Below are 21449 nucleotides of genomic sequence, written 5' to 3'. Positions count from 1 at the left end.
GCCACAAGTGAAAAATTCCACCCCTGACCTCATGCGATAGCTTGCATATATTATCAACAATATCCTATAAAATTATCTTCAGATGATGTGGTATATGAAACATAATGAACTTCATGTTTAGACCTGGGTCCCAATTCTAAGATATATTACTGATATACATATGCAAATATTCCAAAATCTGAAAAATTTCAAAATCCAAAACACTTCTGATCCCAAGCATTTCAGATAAGGGATATACAACCCCATCTCCCTTCACCCCTCCACCCCTAGCTCTAGGCAAAGACTAATCTACTTTCCATCTCTACAGATTTGCCTATTCTAGACATTTTATATACATGGAATCACACAATATGTCATCTTTTATGACCTTAGCAAAATATTTTCAAGGTTCATCATGTAGCATGTATCAGTACTTCACTCCTATTTATGGTTAAATAATACTCCATCGTATAGATGCACCAATTTTATTTATCAATTCCACAGTTGAACATTTGGGTTGTTTCTACTTTTTGGCTATTCATTATGAATAGAGATGCTATGAATTTGTGTGTAGAAGTTTTCGTGTGGACGTATGTTTTCATTTCATTTGGGTATATACCTAGGAGAATTGCTAACTCTATGTTTAATATTTTGAGGAACTGCCAAACTGTTTTTCCAAAGCAGCTGCATCATTTTACAATCTCACCAGCAATGAGATTATGTAGTCTGGATATTAGTCCCTTATATATATGATTTGTAAATATATTCTCTCATTATGTCAGTTGCATTTTTACTTTCTGGATGGTATTGTTTTTAATTTTTATACAGTCTCATTTATCTATTTTTTTTTTTTTTTTGAGACAGAGTCTCGCTTTGTTGCCCAGGCTAGAGTGAGTGCCATGGCATCAGCCTAGCTCACAGCAACCTCAAACTCCTGGGCTCAAGCAATCCTTCTGCCTCAGCCTCCCTAGTAGCTGGGACTACAAGCATGCACCACCATGCCCAGCTAATTTTTTCTATATATATTAGTTGGCCAATTAATTTCATTCCATTTGTAGTAGAGACGGGGTCTTGCTCTTGCTGGTTTTGAACTCCTGACCTTGAGCAGTCGCCCGCCTCGGCCTCCCAGAGTGCTAGGATTACAGGCGTGAGCCACCGCGCAAGGCCTTCATTTATCTATTTTTTTTCTTTTGTTGCTTGTGCTTGGGTATATACCTAAAAACCATTTTCTAACCTAATATCAGTCTTATAAGAGTTTTATAGTTGAGCTGTTACATTTAACTTTTACATCCATGATCCATTTTAAGTTAATTCTGTGTATGGTATAAGTTAGGGGTCCAATTTCAGTCTTTTAAAAGTGAACTAAATTACACAGTAATGCCTCCTTATCCATGGTTTTGCTTTCTACAATTTCAATTACCCAGTCAATCATCGTTCAAAAATATTAAGATATTTTAAAAAAGCATGTGAACATCATATTCACATAACTTTTATTACAGTATACTGTTATAATTGTTCTATTTCATTGTTAGTTATTATTGTTAATCTCTTATAAGTGTGCCTAATTTATAAATTAAACTTTATCATAGGCATGGTATATATAGAAAACATGTAGTTTATATAAGGTTCAGTACCATCCACAGTTTCAGATATCCACTGACTGGGGGCCTTGGTATCTCTGTGGATGAGGAAGGACTACTATATTTATTTTAACAAAAATGACTAACGTAGTAGTTATAGGAGGCAGTCTAATGTACCATTTAAAATACATTCTCTTCTGCAGAAGTATGTTCTGTGTCTAAAAAAAAAAGGATTGAAATTTAAAATTTAAATAAATAAAAAAAAAAATTAAATAAAATACATTCTCAAAAATAGCTCCATGGCCACAGAGAAGATGCTATATTGTACTAACTCAAATGTGGAAGAAAATGAGACAATGATAAATTCCTGATCTGCCAGGTGATATAAATCAGAAACACTTTTTCTTTTCTATACTTTGGAGAACACTAAGTGGATGGGTGTAGGGAGGAATCAGGTTCACTATACTGGTTCAGGAAGGAAGCAATATCACAACCATTTATCTATTCATCAAACACTAAGCACCTAGTATGTGTCAGGTACTACTGTATGTATGGAGCAGAATGAGCAGAACAAGACAAAATCCTCGCTCTCCACATTCTAATGGTGCAATAAGGACCAAAGACAAACCAACCAACTAACAAATAAGATATACAGTGTGTTAGACTGTGGAATGTGCTATGGAGAAAACAAAAGCCAGTCAAGATGACAGGGAGCAGTGGGGTGGCAGTGGGGGCCAGGGAAGACCTCCATGACAAGCCAGAACTGAGGCCTACAGCGGGTGGGGTGAGCCAGTGGGTCCCGGGGTGGAGGGGAGAGTGACCCAGGTGTGAACCAGGAATGACACCTACCATCACAGAGCTTTCGTAGAACAGTAAAAAGTTAAGAGCAGTGTCCTAGGATTAAGACCTTCTGGGTTCAATCCTAGCTCGGTACTTACAAGTTATGCAACCCAGGATAAGCTACTTAACTTCTCTGGGCTGGGCTTCAGCAACCTCAAATGAAAAATGGGAGCAATAATTGTAATTCGTTTAAAAATTTCAGGGATTTGGCCGGGCGCTGTGGCTCACGCCTGTAATCCTAGCTCTTGGGAGGCCGAGGCGGGCAGATTGCTCAAGGTCAGGAGTTCAAAACCAGCCTGAGCAAGAGCGAGACCCCGTCTCTACTATAAATAGAAAGAAATTAATTGGCCAACTGATATATATATATAAAAAAAAATTAGCCGGGCATGGTGGCGCATGCCTGTAGTCCCAGCTACTCGGGAGGCTGAGGCAGGAGGATTGCTTGAGCCCAGGAGTTTGAGGTTGCTGTGAGCTAGGCTGACGCCATGGCACTCACTCTAGCCTGGACAACAAAGTGAGACTCTGTCTCAAAAAAAAAAAAAAAAAAAAAAATTTCAGGGATTAAATACATTACAATACCTAACACACAGTACCTAATCCAAAAACTGTTAGATACTACTAATAATTTATACCCCTTCAGGAGTACTGCATTATCAGAAATTAGCAAGTGACTACTGAGTACAAAAATTCCAGCTGAGGCTTCAGCAAAAGCTCAAGCATGCCAAGCATAGAGAAATAGGCTTCCAAATTCCCCAGACAAGTCAACTCCCAACATGCAGATCATCCAATGAGACAGCTTACAAGGTTTCAGATGATTGACCATCACAGAATAAATCTTAACAGCTTTCACTCCAGAGAAAGTTCCTTTACTGGCTTTTACCAGAATCCAGAAATCAGAAATGAGGATGTTTATTCACACTTTAGAGTGCCGGCACCCATTGTTAATTTTTTTCCCCAAGAATCATCCAACTGGCAACTTCCTCACTGCTTCGTCTTATTCCTAGAAGTAGCTGAGCCTGCGTTCAGAGAATCTGACAATGAAAGAAATCCATTCTCTCTTACACAAGAGCGCTTGAAGGTGTTTTTCATTCCTAAAGGGCCTTAAAGGGCCAGATGAATTGGGGCTGTCAAGTTTCAACCCACCTGATCTAATTTTGCTAAATTTGACAGGCATTATTCATCAACACGTAACAAGTTTTATAATTCTTATAAATGACAACATAATTCCATTTTGGAGAACACACCCAAGGAACTTAGTGCCCCTCTGCCCCTTCCTCTTTCTCTACCAAAGTAACTTGTACAGAGTGATTCACAGCAGTGTTTTTACCAAAACAGTAACAAACGGAGCTCACCTAAGTGTCCATCAGTCATTGAATGATTGAGCAAATAAGAGCATCTCACAATTTGAGGAAAACCTATGTGTGTAGCCAACAATAAAACATAAAAATAACATAAATCATTTTCTGAGTCCTAACTATCAATGAGATAAGATGCTGGGGGCCTTGATATATATATTATCTCATTGAAAACTTTTTGAGATACACAGGTAACCACTCTGGACCTCAGTTTTCTCATCTGTAAAATGGAGCACTAATACAGCACCCAAATCAAAAGGTTGTCACGATTTAACTAGTTATCACATCAAAAGTATTGACAGTAGTTCTTGGCATCCAATAATAAATGCTATTTTCTTTCGCCATAAGCCATAGACTTCAGTCACATCAATCTACTGCTTTTGCCCTTAAACAAGCCATGTTCTTTCACACGCCCTTGCCTCTTCCATTCGTGTTGTTTTTAAATCTACCACTCTCTGACTCACTGTGACTGCATGTTTATTAACGTGAAGTTCCTTAGAGCAGAAATTCTACCCTCAGTTCTTTAGGGTATGGGATGCTGATTCACTTGATAAATGTTAAACCAGGATCACTGCCTAAAAGTGGCCATTTCAATAGTTTGTACTTGCATAGCAAAGTTCAAGGTGACCCTTTAAAATTCATTTGGTTCTTTTCCTGGTCACTTAAATGCTGACTTCCAAGAATAACTGAAGGATTAGAAAGCTTTCTCCTTCCTAGTGTGCAGCTCCATCCTCCACCTACTCCTTTCTCACCCATCATTTTAAATAATGCTGCCAAAAACACTGACCACGGCAGTCAAAGTAGTCCTTAAATACTACATAAAACATAAGGGGTTATTATTCCTACTGGTAATACCGATAGATGTTGCCTCTGCCTAAATAATTACTGGCAGGAACTTGTCCAATAACAGGGAGCAAAGCTGTTTTCTCTGATCCTTCTCCACCCTCTCCCAAGAGAAATGTTGAACTTCACAGGTTAGGGATCGCATATAATCTCTCAACTGAAAAAAGAAGGAAAATTTCAAAGTTATTAATAAAAATGAGACTGGTGGACAATCGAAGTTTTGGAATATTCTGAGGGTTGGGAGATTTGGGTGGATTACTGAAGGGATAGAATCCAGTCAAATCTAGGATAGAGTTCTCAGAAGCTTAGGAAAGTCAGGGGAACTTGCCTTTCAACACATTGCCTGGGGCAAGTCTCATACCTATGAAAGAGATCTACCTGCAGGACCTAGGTCCTTTTCTACCCTCCCTAGTCTAGTTACAGCAAAAATTGTAGGACTGGTAGCAGCTTCAAGGCTAACTTAAGAAAGTCTGCAAACAGGTGAAAGCAGTTATGTCATCTGATAAACTTCTTTAGTCAATGTTCAGAATTTACAGAGAACTCCCAGAATCCACCCATCAGTATGCTGATACTGACTACAAGGGAAAAAAACGGAGGAGTGGTAGTAGTATAGGCAAAACAGAGAACAGTCCTGCATCTTCTCCCACAAAATTAGTCTTTCATAAAAGGCTTCTTTCTGTTACATCTCTTTTCACAGGGGAGTATGGGGATGGAACCACACTAAAAAAGTGCCTGTCTTTTCCCACACATTGCCCATAGGCCCACCCATTCTGGTATATAGCCACGCCACTCTTTGCCCCTTCACCTTTTGTTGGAAGGCAGGGATGCTGCCAGCTGACGCTGGAAGCAACCAGACTTAGGTTATTTCACTGCCTTTGTCTCCAGTTTTGTAGTTACAGCTGTAACTGTGCTTGAATTTTGAGAAGACCAAAGAACAAGACCTCTAAGGTCACCTACAGCATTAAATTTCCATGAAATTTTATCTGTACTGGGATTCAGAGAATAAGTAAACTGCTTTTGCAATATTTTGAGCACAAGTTTCTTTGACTCACATTTAAAAGTTAACAGGATATTTATTTAAGACAGTGGTTTTCAAACTTAAAGGAGCAGACTATTTTTTTTTTTTTTTGCAAATGACATCTTACATGGAACCTTACTATATTCAAATAGATAAATGTGGCATTATTCTGGCTGCAGCCAGGGTGAGGGGCCTATTTTCAGTTTCCCCCTTGCCCTTCAGAAGAGCCTCTGACATCCTTGTGGAACACAATTAAAGGGAAAGGAAGTTAACATTTAGACAAATAAGTAAACAAGTGAATGAGGAAGAAGAGAAAGCTTTTCCTTAATGTGGAGGAAGAAGTGGAGTTGGAAAATCATCACTTTGTAACCATCATCTTAAAGACCGGTTTGAGCAAGAATAATCAATGGATTATTATTTAATCCAAGAGGGAAAGTCTGATTAGAAGGATATTTGCATGATCTTCACCCAAACGGATTGCATAGAAGGAAGAAAACACTAACTATACAAGGGCAAACATTACTTGCTTGTAGACTTCAAAAATGCACAAGTCATGTAAGGCAAGGAAAGGCTGAAGAAGTGCTCCAGATTAAAAGCTACAAGAGACACAGCAACTAAACATGATATGATTCCTGAAGCAGTAACATACTTGAGGGAAAAAATGCCAAAAAGGGTGTTGGGACAAGCAACATCTGAAATGTGGACAGTAAATTTGATACAAGCACTGTATCGGTGTTTAATTTCCTGAATTTGATAACTATATTGTGGTTGTGTAAGAGAATGTCTTTATTCTTAGGAAACAAATTGAAGTACAGAATATGGCCTGAAGGGGACATGGCATGTGCAACCTACTCTCAAACAGCTCAGAAAAAAATAATAGTATATTTGCACAGACAGAGAAGGCAGTGGTTCTCAAAGTGGTATCCTGGGGAACTTGTTAGAAACAGAAATTCTTGGGCCCCACCTCACAGCTTCCAAATCAGCTGTTGGACCTTCTCAACCAGGAGTCTGTGTTTTAACCTGAGTATTTCAGGTTGTTCAGATACATACTGAAGTTTGAAAACCACTGATACAGTAAGAATGAGTAAACAAATGCGATGAAAATTTAAAATTGGTGAGTTTGGGGAGAGGGTATATACGAGTCTTCTGTATTATTCTTGAAACTTTTCTGTAAGTTTGAAATGGCTTCAAAATAAAAATTAACAACACAACAAAATTACCCCAGGACAGTAAGTGTAGAGATGTAGCGAAGAGACCGTGGAGGTAGGGAAGCATGTCAGGTGGGTAGTGTAGGATCCTACACATGAAGTAGTACAGATTTACAACTAAGGCTGTTGTGACTTCAAGGCAAAGTGAGGAGCAGGATATGTGCACAGTCTTCAGATAACAAATCTCCTGCTTGCAGAATATTTGAGCATCAACTATACTAACCTGAATAGGAGAGTCCAGCAATCTCTATAAAGAGGTCTTCTTCAGAAAAGCTCTCAGGGAGCATGAGGAAAGCAGCAGTCACAGCACTCCTCAGATTTTTATCAAGGGCTGATCTAAGAGTGACATTCTCATTCATTGCTACAATTTTCACCTGAAAGAAGCAGAACATTTGGAAAAAACATTCCAGAAGCAAGGAGTATTGCTCAAGCCATGGATTTACATGTACACTGGAACTATTCCAAACTCTCACCACTGAAGATCCTGAAATATTAGTTCAGTTACACAAAATACTTATTCTAATAAGCAATCCCAGAATCTCCTCTTCTATGGAAAAGAGAAATCATGACATGGAAAGGACCAATATGCCAAAGAAAACATAATAAATATTCCTCTTAAATGAAGAGACATATCACAGGTTTTCAAAAAGAATAAATGTCTTTTGGGAACGTTAATGTTTTAAAATTTTACAATCTCATTGTTCTGAATTTTTCATTAGACAAAGGCATTTTACTTATTTAGAACTTCTGTACTCTTGCCCACATCTAACCTGGGCAGTTCATGTTCTAGGTCATGATTTCTAGAATACTGATTTTGAACTTGACTAAGGAAAAAGGAAAGAAAATTAGCTATAGTAGAAAAGGCATGGGTTTTGGATATAGGTCTGGGCTCAAGTCCAGGTTCTTACTAGCTGTGTGAGTTTGGGGAAATTACTTAGCTTCTGGGAACTTAAGTATTCATCTATAAAATAGGGATAATTGATTTACATCAAAGAATTGACACAAAGACTGAATATGATTAAGAGTACCAAGTGTACTTGCAACTGTCTTGATCAATTAAAAGGATATTTTTCCTAAATACACAGAAGCAGCTGCCATCTGTGATTTTCCCCAAATCCATTAAAATATAAAGAGCTCCAGTCTGGTCTGAGATTCTCTGTTTTAAAGATCACACTGTAGTTAAGGGATTGTGTTCAAGTCCTACCTCCATCTTTTCCCAGCTCTGTGACTATGAGACAAGTCCTTATCAGATGAGGTTAATAACAGAATCAAGCTCATAAGGTTGCTGGAAAGATTGCAGGAGATATTGCATACAAACCTTCAGCTGAAGTGAGCTTACCTGTACGTGTTTTTTGGTACACAACTCCAGAGTTTCTCTGGGCCAGGGGTTCACCATTAGCTAGCATTAGCATAGCTAATGGTGGCCTTATTAAGGCCTTATTAAGACACATATTCTGGGCCCAACCCCCAGAATTTCTACTTTAGTAGGCCTGGTGAAGCCTGAAAATATACATTTCTAATAAGCTCCCAAGTAACGTCCAGGGATCACATTTTGAGAATTACTACTCTAATGTATATACTTAGAACTGCCAAATTGCTCTTTAGAGTGGTTATACCAACTTATACCCCATAATCTTTTTAAAATGTCATGCTGCTCTGATTTTCTATACAAACAGTCAGGTCCAGAAGGCCCTATTAAAAAAACTCCCATTTATCTGAAATGTATCCACCATCTCTAAACCATTTGGTAGTGTCAACAAATTTTCCTCTTATTCTTGAAAACAGGGCATAAACTGTCTTTTGTCAAATGCAGATATTTTCTGGCAAAATTAAGTAATACATAAAAGACACACTATGAGAAACTCCAAAATGAAATTTTACTGGAGAGTAAGGAAAGAGGAGAATCATGTGTATGTATCCCAAGGTATAGTTTATTCTCTCTTTTCTATAATTATAAAAGTAGTATTATAAAACATACTAGTATTTTATAAATCAGGTTTAAAAATCTAAATTCTTTTACCTTTTTTCCCGTATTTTTTTCCTAGGGGAATATTTATAACATACAAACCTCATATATTGTATGTAAGCCACTTGATTCAATACCATCAGGAGATACAATTATGAGGACTTAATAGACATTAATTAAGCCTTTCAGCACTTGGGTGTGTTTGGTATTATTATCATAATTATCTGCAGAGAATAAACTGAAGGACCAGCCCAGAAACATGACTCGCCTAAGTCTGCATAGCAAGTTAATGGCAAAAACCAGGGAAACACCCTTATACTCAGCAAATCCAGCTCTAAGTATTTTAAATTATTCTCATGCACTGTTAGGGATCTGTTCTGGTTAACTTCTTATCTTGAAAGAGAATTAAAACAAATTTTAAGATCCTATAAAATCTCCTATGTTTATTCCTTGAATAACTTTCCCAAACCTTATACAGTCACCTCTATTCCATGGGTTCCTCAACCATGGATTCAATCAACTACAAATGGAAAATATTCAGAAAAAATTTTCACAGAATTCCCAAAAGCAAAACTTGAATTTGCTGCATGCCAAGTATTACATTGAATCCACGTGAATAAAGTCATGTGTAGGCACTGTATAGGTACTACAAGTCATTTAGAGATGATGTAAAATATGAGAACTGGATACTTTCCAGATAGCCCTTGTATATGGGAAGGAGGATGTGCATAGGTTACATGTAAATACCACGTCATTTTATATCACAGACTTGAGTGTCCTTGGATTTTGGTATCCGACAGGGGCTGGGGAAGTCCTGAAACCAATTCCCCACAGATAGTGAGGGATGACTCTATTCTACATTGAATCATGGATCTAGGAGGTCAACCTTTTCATCTTACTGATGGGAAATCTGAGGCCAAAAGTAGTGGCACACTGGACCAGAATCCAGTCCTCTGATCTGTCCAGTGCTCTTTCTACAACTCTGTAATGCCTCTCTATCTCCATATTCCCATTCTTCACTGCCATTCACCAGGTCCTTCTTAATAATTCTTCACCCTCTCTTTTTCTGATGGCTTTTTACAGATATTCAGTGAAATTGGAAGCTATTTTGAGATGCTAACCATTCAAAGATGCAAAGAAAGAATAAGTTTGGGGAAATTTTCCTAGTTAACAAAATACCACTTGTTCTCCAAGAAAGCTGTTCTACTTAGTTGCAAGAAAGTCTGTTTGCTATTTAAGGTTAAGAGAGTGAAAATAAAAGCATCCTTACTCAAAAGATAAATGTCAATTCGGAGGACTCTGCTACTGTGCTGATCTGGTTCTTCAACGAAAGGTGAATTAGGAACTTGTCTCAGCAGCACTGTTATTTGTTGTTCGGAATGAAAAGCCCGTGAACTCTTGGGACACTGCCAGAGAGGCCTGGGAAAAAAAGAAAGTCCTCAGAGTTGTGAATAGCTGTTTGTATCTTATTGGGAATGCCCTGACTTGAACTGCATAGATAACATTAGCAGTACTGCCAGGGAAGAAAATCTTTACTGGACAGAGAAAGGGGCAATGCTTGAAGGGACTTTCAAAGGAGAGATTTGTGAGTACCTTTCAAGACAGGAAAAAAGAGAAAGTCACATGTGATCTCCTCTGTAACAGTCACAACAAGAGACTACTTGAATTGCAAAGAGTGAGTTTTAGTCACAAAGAACACAGCCCTACCTAGTGTTCAAATACTCAACCACTCACCAGAACTTTTCCATTCCAACTGACCAGAAGGTTTAACTCTTCTAAATAGTTGTTCTTGAAGATGAAGAAGAACTGATGAACATCAGAGCTGGAAGAAGCCTTATTCATTATGTTCCTGTTGTATTGTGGGCTCTTTCAGGACGAACAATGTGGTGCTTTATATTTTTATTCCTTTGGCATACACAGAGAATAAACTTAGTTGTCTTTTGAATAACTAAATGAATGACTCAATCTTTGCGTTTCAAAGGCTAGAGGCCCAGACATTTGCTCACAGCAGGGCTGAGCCAAAATCAGGAAGCCAAGTTTTCTAACTCCCAGTTCTGGGATGTCTTATACCACTGGGATTTTCTATCCATGAAAAATCAATCAAGAAAGCTACAATATGGTGATGGTTGCACAACTCTTTGAATATATTAAAAGCCATTCAGTTATTTGCCTTAAATGGTTGAATTTTATGTTATGTAAATTGTATCTCATTAAAGCTGTTATAAAAAATAAAGCTGCATTACTAGCAAATATGTTGCAATGAATATATTAAAATACAATCCTCTTAACGAGGCGGCAAAAATACCACTGCATGGCAATGTGGATGCTTTTAAAATTCAAGCAAAATCACTATACACCAAAAACAATGTGAAATGCAAAAATTCAAAATTATGTTAAATTCATTAGGGAAATGACTATTACTTAAATGACTTAGAGGTTCCTTTGACTTAAAAAAGACTGACTACTATGTTCTATTAAATACTTTAAATTCCACGGTTCTCTACTTGGAAAAGTATTAGTAAATGACTCAGAAACTTAAGGCTGTACTAGAAACAAAAAAGGGGCATCTCCTTGACTATGAGGTAAATTAATCATAAAGTATGATAGAAATTTAATTTCACTCAACTTTTCCCAGAAATGCCCATCTTTTTAAGCAATATACTCCTTTATATATTCCTTTTGAAGACTTAAATTGCTAGTGATTGAGAAATTCTATTTCAATTTGTAAGATGCAAGACAATTTTGGAGCTTTAGACAATATGATTTAATGTAAGTCCTTTTTATGGGGGGAGGGACAGAGTCTTGCTCTGTCACCCCAGCTAGAGTGCAGTGGTGTCATCATAGCTCACTGCAACCTCAAACTCCTGAGCTCAAGCCATCCTTCCAAGTAGCCTCAGCCTCTCAAGTAGCTGGGACTACAGGCATGTTCTGCCACACCTGGCTAAATTTTTTTCCAATATTTTGTAGAGACAGGGTCATGCTCTTGCTCAGGCTGGTCTTGAACTCCTGACCTCAAGTGATCCTCCCACCTCGGCCTCCCAGAGTGCTAGCATTACAGGTGTTGAGCCACCACGCCCGGCCTTAAAACTCCTTTTAAAATACATAAAGAGAGAGAATTCATACTTATATTCTCAAAATTCTTTACGACAGTCACCCATTTTTCTTGTCCAAAATGCTACCACTTTTTCTTTTTATCAGATTTGTTTATCTAGGTTGATTAATATTTGCTGCCACCTAGAGGTAAAAATAGTTTGTGATCATGATCAAGAAGTCTCTGATTAAGTGATATCTACCAAGAGTGGGAGGGAGAGTTAATTGGCCCATTTATCATTTTCAACTTTTTCCCCATTTATATGTTCAACACTTTCAAATGAATTTTAAGATAGCCTCATTTTCTTGTGCTAGAAGCTTAACAAGCCTGAGGGATAATCATTGCTATCAACATTTTCTTCTTCAAGTTAGATGAGCAATGCAGTTTTGCATAGTATGAGTGTAGCTGTTACTACTTGTCTTGAATTAGTGTTTTTATAAGGATATTACGGCATTTAGATAAAAGCTGAGGTCATTTCCAGTGCTTACATTCTGAAATTTCATGGCATTTAAGGTTTCTAAAGTCTATTTTTAATTTTGAAATATTCTAAGCATAAAATATAAAACAGAGAATACATCACTTTAACATTCAATACCATTTTATCTCAAAATAACTGAGATAGGCAAAGAGAGAGAAAAGGGAAAGATCACTTTCTGAGTGTCTACTAAGTGTAGCTGTTCGGAACTCTTCTGAGACTCAAGAACAGATAATACCAAGGCTTAGGGAGATTCAGTCAGTGGTGTAGGGTCACACAGGAAGTGTCAGAGCCGGGCCCTAACCCTAGATCTCTTAGATTCTAAAACATCTGGGTTCTTCCAGCATTACTACTGTTTCTAATTTTAAACACCTTTGTGGTACAGACAGGGCAAGTATTGTTATCCCCATTCTACAGATGAATTAACTAAGGCTCAGGAAGCTAAAACAAGTTGCCCAAGTTCATATAAACAGCTAATAAGTGATAGGAATAAATATGACCCAAGGCTTCTGCTTCCACATTCATTACTCTTCCCATTAAGGTACATATATATTTTGTAAATTAAAAAAAAAAACTTGGAAATAAAATATTTATAAATTTTCAATTGCATTTGTTTGCTCAATTAAGAGCTTTACTAGTTATCTAGTATAGACATGAGAAATTCATCTATATAGATATGAAATTATTTCACTAAGCCTATTGTTTCTAGACTTTGTTCCTACTGAAGTCAAAATTACATACAGTAAAGTACACATATTTTAAGGGTAGAGTTTGATAAAGTTTTACATGTGCATATGCCTGTGTAACCATTGCCCAAATCAAGTGTTTCTAGACATTTTAATGAGCAACACTATTAAATTTTAAGCCCAAGTACAAGACAAAAGAATCTTGACAGCCCAAGTATATCAATAAAGAGATTTTTAGGACACAAATCAAGTGAGCTAAGATGGTATAAATCTCTAATTTTTCCCCACAGCTCACTATGAAAGGACAAGCAACACACCACTTTTAAGGGAGTCACAGGAGAATGATCCAAGTACCCTCTTTTGGAGCTTGAGACCTTGTGACAGCACAATGAAAATTTTCTTTGTGGGAAGTATGTGAGATTAGCAAGTGTGACCATTTAACACAGTTCTTAAACTATGCCAAGACCCTTTCTCAGAAAATAGACCATTTATTTGAAAAAAGGTGACATTTGCAAATACCTGTTGAAAGTTCAAGTCCCTTCCCTGCTTTTTTAAACCTGTTTTCTGTCTGTTTTCTCCAGGGAGAAGCAGGATGTAAGAAGCAATGACAGGGTGTGGCCACTGGCTGAGGGAGATAAGAAGAGGGATCAGAGTACTACTCCCCTTGGAATAACTGCCTGGCCCATTCATCTACTCGACAGCTCCTGAAAGCATACCCTGCACCAGGCACTGTCCTAGACACCCTTAGGGTACATCAGTAGGCAACAGTGCCCCCGTGGCACTTATGTCCTAGGAGAGAATGTGATCTGGGTGGTGCTGAGAGGCTGCACTGAAGCACCGGGCACCTCCTCTGCCACCCTCCCCAGCCCAGATGGATCAAGTCTGCGCCCCATCCAGTCAGGCAATTGAAGAATCTTTAGAGGACAGCAGTGGGGTGGGCATACAACGATCTGTCTTACTCCAAGCATTTCTATCAGTGAATACGTGGGTTTTTTTCTCTCACATCAACCAATTATCCAACTCTCCAGACACCAACTTGGTGTCCAACAACTAAATTAAATTCTGACACTACCTGGAGTTAGAGTCACGGCCCACAGGTTAAGGGCTCAGTTCCACAGTCTGCCCCCCCTGCAGACACTAAACCCAAGTCCAGGTCTCCTGTACTTCTGACCAATCAGCTATACATCAAGGTTCCCACGCCCTTCTCCTCTGGTGTGATAATTTGCAAGAATGGCACACAGGACTCAGGAAGGCACTTTACTTACATTTAGTGGTTTATTGTAAAAGATACAACTCAGGAACTGCCAAATGGGAGAGACACATAGGGCAAGATACGGGGTAAGAGGAAGAGCGTGGAGCTCCATGACCTCTGTGGGCATACTGCCCTCCAAGAACCTTGATATGTTCACCAACCTGGAAGCTCTCAGAACCCCTTTGTTTAGGGATTTTTACAGAGGTTCCATTACCTACACATGACTGATTAGATCATTGGTGATTCGCTCAATCTCCTTCCTCCTCTTCCTTAAGGTGACAGAGGAGGGAGCCTGAAAGTTTCAACCTCTAATCACTTGGTTGGTTCCTAGGTAACCAGCACCTATCCTGAATATATTTAAGGGCACATCAAGAGTCCCCTTATTAGCATAAACCTAGGTATCCTAGACAGAGACTTGTGAATAACAAAAGACATTCTTCTTACCCCAATCACTAAGATATTCCTAGAGTTTTGAGAGCTCTAAGCAAGGAACCATGGACAAAGACCAAATATATATTTCTTCTTATATCCCAGTATCACAGAGGAATATCTGGATATTGTTTGGCAATAAATTTTATAGGAAGTAAGATGAATCTGAAACTCATTTCTATTTCCCTGAGGTCCATCTCATTGCAATCATAACGATCAAAGTAAAGTCTGGTTCAGAGAGGAGAGGCATCCCTAATTATGCAGCCTTTAAAACATTCACTCACCGGTTTTTGGAGTCGTCCAGCAATGTATAAGTTATTCCAGTTGAGGAGATCTTCAATCAGAACATTAGTGCTAATAACCCCATATTTGATAAGCTGGAAAAGAAATGAGCAGAAAATAGTAAAATATCATGTTGATGCTTACGTAAGTACAAAATAAAATAGATCAAGTTCTTGACTAGAGTAGTACCTTGATTTTCAAAGACATGCACAATAGCTTACCTTGTGAAAACACACATCTCAACCAAAATCTCTCAGAGGTTTAGAGCCCAAGACTGATTTGGCCCCTAAAGTATGTGAGGTGACCACTATTTTAACTTAGGACCATGTGATGTTAATGGTGGAATAGCTCTTAGATGCTATCTAGTATTGGTTCTCCGTTAATTGGATGTAAAAAACTGGTCCTTTCCCAAAGGCAGTTTGAGAAGCAGTAATTTAGTTCATGCTCCGTATGTGAGACATAAAAAACCTGAGGTCCAGAGAGAATAAAAAACATGTCCAAAGTGGCACTCGTATTAACAAGAGTCAAAATTATGTCCCAGAATTTCAGTCTGGTTTTCCAATGTTCTCTTCGTTACAAAGTACAAGAAATTTTCTTTAATTAAAAGTTTTCACTGATATCCTTTACAAAGTAAACTTCTCTTTTGCTATTGACTATTTCAACACTTTTATAATTACAAAGCAACATCCAAAAATAAAACTTCCTTATCAGTGTTAAACACATTGAATTATGGTCAAGTCCATTTTAAACATAATTTGTATAAACCCTAAATGTGGCTTTCCCAGGTTACAAAATCCAATTTGTCTCAACAGGTATGTTCAGATTCACTTTACTGAACTTGAGTATCCAAATACCCTTCTCAAGCTGTCACTATCCAAAAAGTAGCTAAAAATTTCAATTAAAAAGTACAGTTCTGGCCGGGCGCGGTGGCTCACGCCTGTAATCCTAGCACTTTGGGAGGCCGAGGCGGGCGGATCGCTCAAGGTCAGGAGTTCGAAACCAGCCTGAAAGAGACCCCGTCTCTACCAAAAATAGAAAGAAATTAATTGACCAACTAAAAATATATATACAAAAAAAAAATTAGCCGGGCATGGTGGCGCATGCCTGTAGTCCCAGCTACTCGGGAGGCTGAGGCAGTAGGATCGCTGAGCCCAGGAGATTGAGGTTGCTGTGAGCCAGGCTGATGCCACGGCACTCACTCTAGCCTGGGCAACAAAGTGAGACTCTGTCTCAAAAAAAAAAAAAAAAAAAAAAAAAAAGTACAGTTCTTTAGCATACAATTATGCCCAAACATTTGGTTACTGGAGCTTGTAATATTGGTTGAAAACTACTAATTAGAGATAGGCTCAGCATAATATTAATTATGGAGAAAGAACAAAGCTATGTCTTTCGCATGACTGACGTGGAAGTGGAAGGCTGTGCAGAATAACTACTTCTTCCCTCCACTCTGGGGACAGCACTACAGAAAGCCCTTCTAGTTGCAAACAAGTAACAGCTGGGAGGTCATGGAAACACCACTGGCCTGGAAGTCAGGGACCTGTCATGAACTAGTTGTACAACCTTATGGAACCATGTCATTTCCTCATCTGCAAAATGCAGGTGGAGCAGGATTGGACCTCAAACAGAAAGGCAAATGTATGGCCCACAGGGTATGCAGATATCACCAATCAATCACAGCACTTATCCTCCACTCAAGTCCAACCAGGTCTTTAAATCCTTCTCAAGTCAGTACTTCAACCTCCAACCCTTTGCAGCTGTCCCCTACCTTTCTGGCACTAGGGACTGGTTTCATGGAAGACAATTTTTCCATGGACGCAGTGGGGAGGCGGGGCAGTGGAGCTCAGATGGTGATTTGCTGCCCCGTTTTCCTAACAGGCAACTGACTGGTATGGCTTGCTGGTACAGGACAGGATGGCTTTAAAATATGGTCCTTTGACTAATAACATAAGCGTCACCTTGGAGCTTGAAAAAAATGCAGAATCATTAAGTTGATTGAAGAAGGAGGAAAAAAAACCCAGAATCTCAGGTTCCATCCTAGACCAACTGAATTAGAATCTGCAGTTCAACAAAATCCCCAGGTGGTTCCTAAGCCGGTCAAAGTCTTATTGCTCTAAGCAATCAGCAGCAGAGTTGGCACAGCAGGTCAAACCCATATGTCATCCCTAGCCCAGCTAATGCCAGGAGGCATTTCATTTAGAACCCTCACTGGTCCTCCTAGGCTGGGGTCCTGTCTAGCTCATGGCAGCCCTCTTAGAGACTGGGGTGCTTCATCTGAAAGATAGTTCAGCTGGGTTTCTGTTGTCAGACAACCCACCTGTGGGGATCCTTGCAACTTACCTGCTCTCCAACATCCCACTGTCAAATTCCACCCATCTGCTGGCACCAAGAGATTCCTGTCTACCACTTGGCCCACAAGCTCCAAACCACCTATGACACCCTCTTCACGTCCAACTTCTTGCTTTGTCTGCTCCTCCTTCTAGATAAGATTAATCTCTACCCTGATCCTAAATTGGCCTGCCTACTCCTTCCACTGACCAAACCAGTGGCTCCCGAAATGTGGTTCCCAGGGCAGCAGCTTCAGCAACATTTGGAAGCTTTTTAGAAATGCAAATTCTCAAGCCCCACCCCAGACCTACTGAATCAACTCTGGGGTTGGGGCTTGGGAAGCAATCAGTGTGTACAACAGGCATGCATTCCAGAGGATTTTGATGCACCCTAAAACTTGAGAACCACATGGCCAAAGGCAAAAAACAAAATCAGTCACACCAACCACCTTCTTACACTGCAAACACAGTCAAGGGGAGACGAGCACTCAGTTCCTGTGCTATCTCTGGGTTCAAGACATCCAGCAGGAGTGTGAAAATTTCCTCGCTGCAAGAACATACATATTTAGCTGGTATTCTAATAACAGAGGTTAATAACCACCCAAGGTAAGACAAAGGCCCGAAGTCACTTACCCTACCATCACACATGATCAATGAATTGTAGTAAACTCCAGCGCCATAGTTATTCTGGATGGATGTGATAATCCTGGGCCCCAAAAATTTTAGTAACGAGTAGTGGCTCCTATTTTTCTTCAGGTTCTTTGTATGCCATGCAACAGGATCATCTACTGTGAACACAAAGTCCATCATGGCATTCTGTAAGGTGAAGAAAAGAGAATGGTTTCAGTACTGATTCCTAGAGAGGCAGCTAGATAGAGTACAAAGATCTAAAATACTAAGCTATTAATAGTCAGAAGACCTAGTGTTGTCATCAGAAACTTGAGTTAGAGTCTGGAACCACTCTGAGCTGTGTTGTAAATACTTAGTTAACATGCATCATTGTGCCAGCACTCTTCTAAACATTTTATATATAATATTTATAGTAACTCATTTTATCCTCAAAACAACCCTACAAGGTAGCTACTGATACTATTCCAATTTTATAGGAAAGGAAACCAAGGCACTTGGTAAGCTCTTTGCCCAAGGACACAGAACTAGTGAGTGGCAAACCTAAGCCTAGCTCCAAATTCTGTGTGCTAACCACTACACTACACTGCCTTTCAACTAAGTGTGGCTAATTGTGTTCCACTTTTCTTCCAGATCATATTAACACCATATGGATAAGCTCTATAAAGTATTATATAAAGGGAAATAAGTTATTTTAACACTTACCCATTCACCAACCACTCACTGAGTACCTAATGAGCTCTGATAGGTCCTAGGGGAGAAGAGCTCAGAGCTTACTGGGGACAACAGACAAATTATTACTAAATTGACTTGACAGAAAAACGTAAAATGTACTAACTTCAATCAGAATGGGGGTTGGGTCAGAAGAACAGGAAGGAGAAATTCTAGAGATAACAAATGAGTCTTGAAGAACACGAGAGTTTAACAGGCTTGGTGGAAGTACTAGGGAAGGGAAAGGTAGGGAGTCATATTACAGAAAATTGTTCCTGTTGATATGAGAGCTAGGCATATTCTGGGAGCTGCAGTTTGATATGACTAGGACATATTCATGTGGTAGGAGATGAAACCAGAGAGGAAGCCTGTTTGCCATGCTAGAAAATTTTCCTACAGAAAAGCTGATTGGAGGGAGGAGAGATTAAGGGTGGGGAAAATCAGATACAAAACCACTGCAAGATTCCAGGTGAGAAATGAAAACTTATTAACTAAGGCACTGAGGGCAGGGATTGCTTTGAGAGAGATGTAGGTGTTAGAATCTACAAGATGTTAACCTGAATATAGGGAATGACAGTGAGGGAAAGGGAAGGAAGGACCTTTTCTGGGAGGCAATTCCATGTCTGTTCAAAGGAAATCCTTCATGGAAAAACAAAGAGGTAACTATCAGAAGGCCAAGGCCTGCTCTGCGTTTCCCATAGTGTGACTCACAAACCACTGTTGATATTTAAGATTTAGGGGGAGGGAGACACAGAGAAATGTTTTTTTAAAAAAATGTGCGATGTTAATGTATGTTAGAAAAAATAACTAGCCTATAATAACGTATAATTTCTCATATGCTGCCAATTTAAAGAAAAATATTAATTGTAGTATAAGTCGGAAACAGGCAATCAAAGCAATAGTATAGACGACCTTATCAGGAAGTGAACAGGTAAATTTTAACAAGATAAATTACAGCCAGGTATCCAGAGTGGGAGGCCCTATTGCAATCTGCACTCTAAATTCTGGAAATAAGGAAAACTGTACCCTTACTACTGTTGTAATCAGCCAACTCTCAAGAGTAAACAATACCTAGTTCCAAACAAACCCTTGTCAAATGGGCTAAGGATGGGGAAACATACTGGTCACCCAGTAACTTTTGCTGTTAGCTTCACTGCACCTAACCTGGCCCAACAGCCAGTCGGTCAGCTTCCTGAAGTCAGACGATCATTTTGTATTTTCTCCTACGGCTACAGACTCAGCACTCAAACTTGGCTGCAAGTTACAATCACGTGGGGTCAGTTTTAAAATTCCTGAAGCTTAGGCCTCATCTCAAACCAATTAAATCAGAACCTTCATAGGCAAAACCCAGCCATTGGTATTTTCTTTTAATTCCCCAGAAAATTCCAACGTTCAGCTAAGACTGAAAACACTGAACTAGAACCTGACAACTCTTTCCTTTCCTCCATCTGGCCTCTGCATGACCTTTTCCCTCCGCCTGACTGCATCTCCTGCTCTAGGCCCAAGTGGACTCCCACTTTCCCTTCAGAACTCAGCTCACGCTCTCTCTATGCAAGTACACCTGCGTGCGGTTTGGACGGTGCTAGTTTGACACGTGCAGTGCACAGAGCGCACAGGCAGCTCCCGGCGCCGAGGGACAGAAGGCCAAAGGGGACATGTGAGAACCGGCAGCTTCCCGGCGCGGGGCTGACCGGCGCTCACGGGGAGGGGCCACCTGCAGCGCCAGGCTCACCTTCTGGTCTGAGTTTGGCCCCGCCTGGCGGTACACCCCCGAGCCGTAGGCGAAAGCCAGGCTCAGCTCCTCGGGGAAGTGAGACAGGATCTTGCGGAAGGTCACCCCCGAGCTCTGCAGCGCCATGGGCCGCGGCCGAGCCAGGGGACCCTGGGCGGAGCAGAGGAGAGGAGAGGACGACCGGGCGGGGAACAAATACCGGGACCGGGAGCCTGGGGTGGGGAAATGGAAGTCGGGGACCGGCCCGAGGGAGGGAAGGCTGAGCGAAGGGTGGGACTCCAAAGACGGAGCGCCGTGCCAGTCCGGAGCGCGGACAGCAGACGCGGCGCTGCGCCGCTCAGGTGGGCTGGGGTCGCGCCGACGGCGATCCGCCCTGGCCACGCCTCTCGCACGCACACGCGCTTCAAAGACGCAAGAGACGGTGCCCGCAGGCGTGTGGGGACGTGAGGGCCTCGCAGCGACCTCTGGTGGTCGGAGGAGCGCGCTGCAGGCTGGAAACCTGGACCTGCGACTTGAGCAAATGCGCCCAGAAGAGTGGCAGCTAACTGCGCTGGTCTTCAGCCTTAAGAAGCCTTCTTTGTAATTCTTTCCCCAGACCACGTCTTAAGAAATGACTATAAAACCATGCGTGTGTATCGCATAAGATTTTTATAATAAGGCAAAACTCACCATTCTGAAATGTACCATTCAGTGGCATTTAGTATGTTCACAGTGTTGTGCAACCATTATCTCTATCTAGTTCCAAAATTGCAGATTTTGAAGATTTAGAAAAATACAAAATTAAAGTCATGCCTAATTCTACCATCCGGAGGTTTTCACGGTGAAGATTTGGTGTGATTTCTTCCTATTAAAGCCCTTTTCAAACACAATGATGGATGTGAGAGTCTCCATGAACGGTAAAGGGCTATACAAATGTTCTCTCATATTTGTATTTAATTTTTTGCTTTAGGGATTGGTCTCACAAAGGGATGTGAACTAAAATAAAATCCCAAGCCCTTTGCTGACTAAATGGATCCCTTCTTGGCCAAGAGGACCCCAGAAAAACCTTAAA

The 21449-nt window shown here is 40.1% G+C and overlaps 1 protein-coding gene across 4 annotated transcripts in view; it reads right to left on the bottom strand.

Annotated features, from left to right (window-relative positions):
* The window catches only part of TAMM41 (TAM41 mitochondrial translocator assembly and maintenance homolog), a 58546-nt gene extending 37764 nt beyond the window's left edge, over positions 1-20782 (bottom strand). For 3 of the 4 annotated variants that reach the window (XM_075996328.1, XM_012785260.3, XM_075996329.1), the window contains exons 1-4: positions 20399-20782; positions 17962-18144; positions 15007-15099; positions 7047-7197 (exon numbers count right to left, since the gene is read on the bottom strand). In XM_075996328.1, coding sequence (XP_075852443.1) covers positions 7047-7197; positions 15007-15099; positions 17962-18144; positions 20399-20524 — 553 coding nt within the window. In that variant the 5' untranslated portion in view covers positions 20525-20782. Of the gene's footprint in view, positions 1-7046; positions 7198-10059; positions 10209-10523; positions 11782-15006; positions 15100-17961; positions 18145-20398 lie in introns of those variants that run through there. The other variant, XM_075996330.1, reaches the window with a different exon arrangement.
* Positions 20783-21449: the final 667 nt, after the last annotated feature.

This window comes from Microcebus murinus, chromosome 21 (assembly GCF_040939455.1).
Source record: "Microcebus murinus isolate Inina chromosome 21, M.murinus_Inina_mat1.0, whole genome shotgun sequence".
Taxonomy (NCBI): domain Eukaryota; kingdom Metazoa; phylum Chordata; class Mammalia; order Primates; family Cheirogaleidae; genus Microcebus; species Microcebus murinus.
The sequence above is the reverse complement of the archived record's forward strand: the minus strand, read 5'-3'. Positions and strand labels throughout refer to the sequence as shown.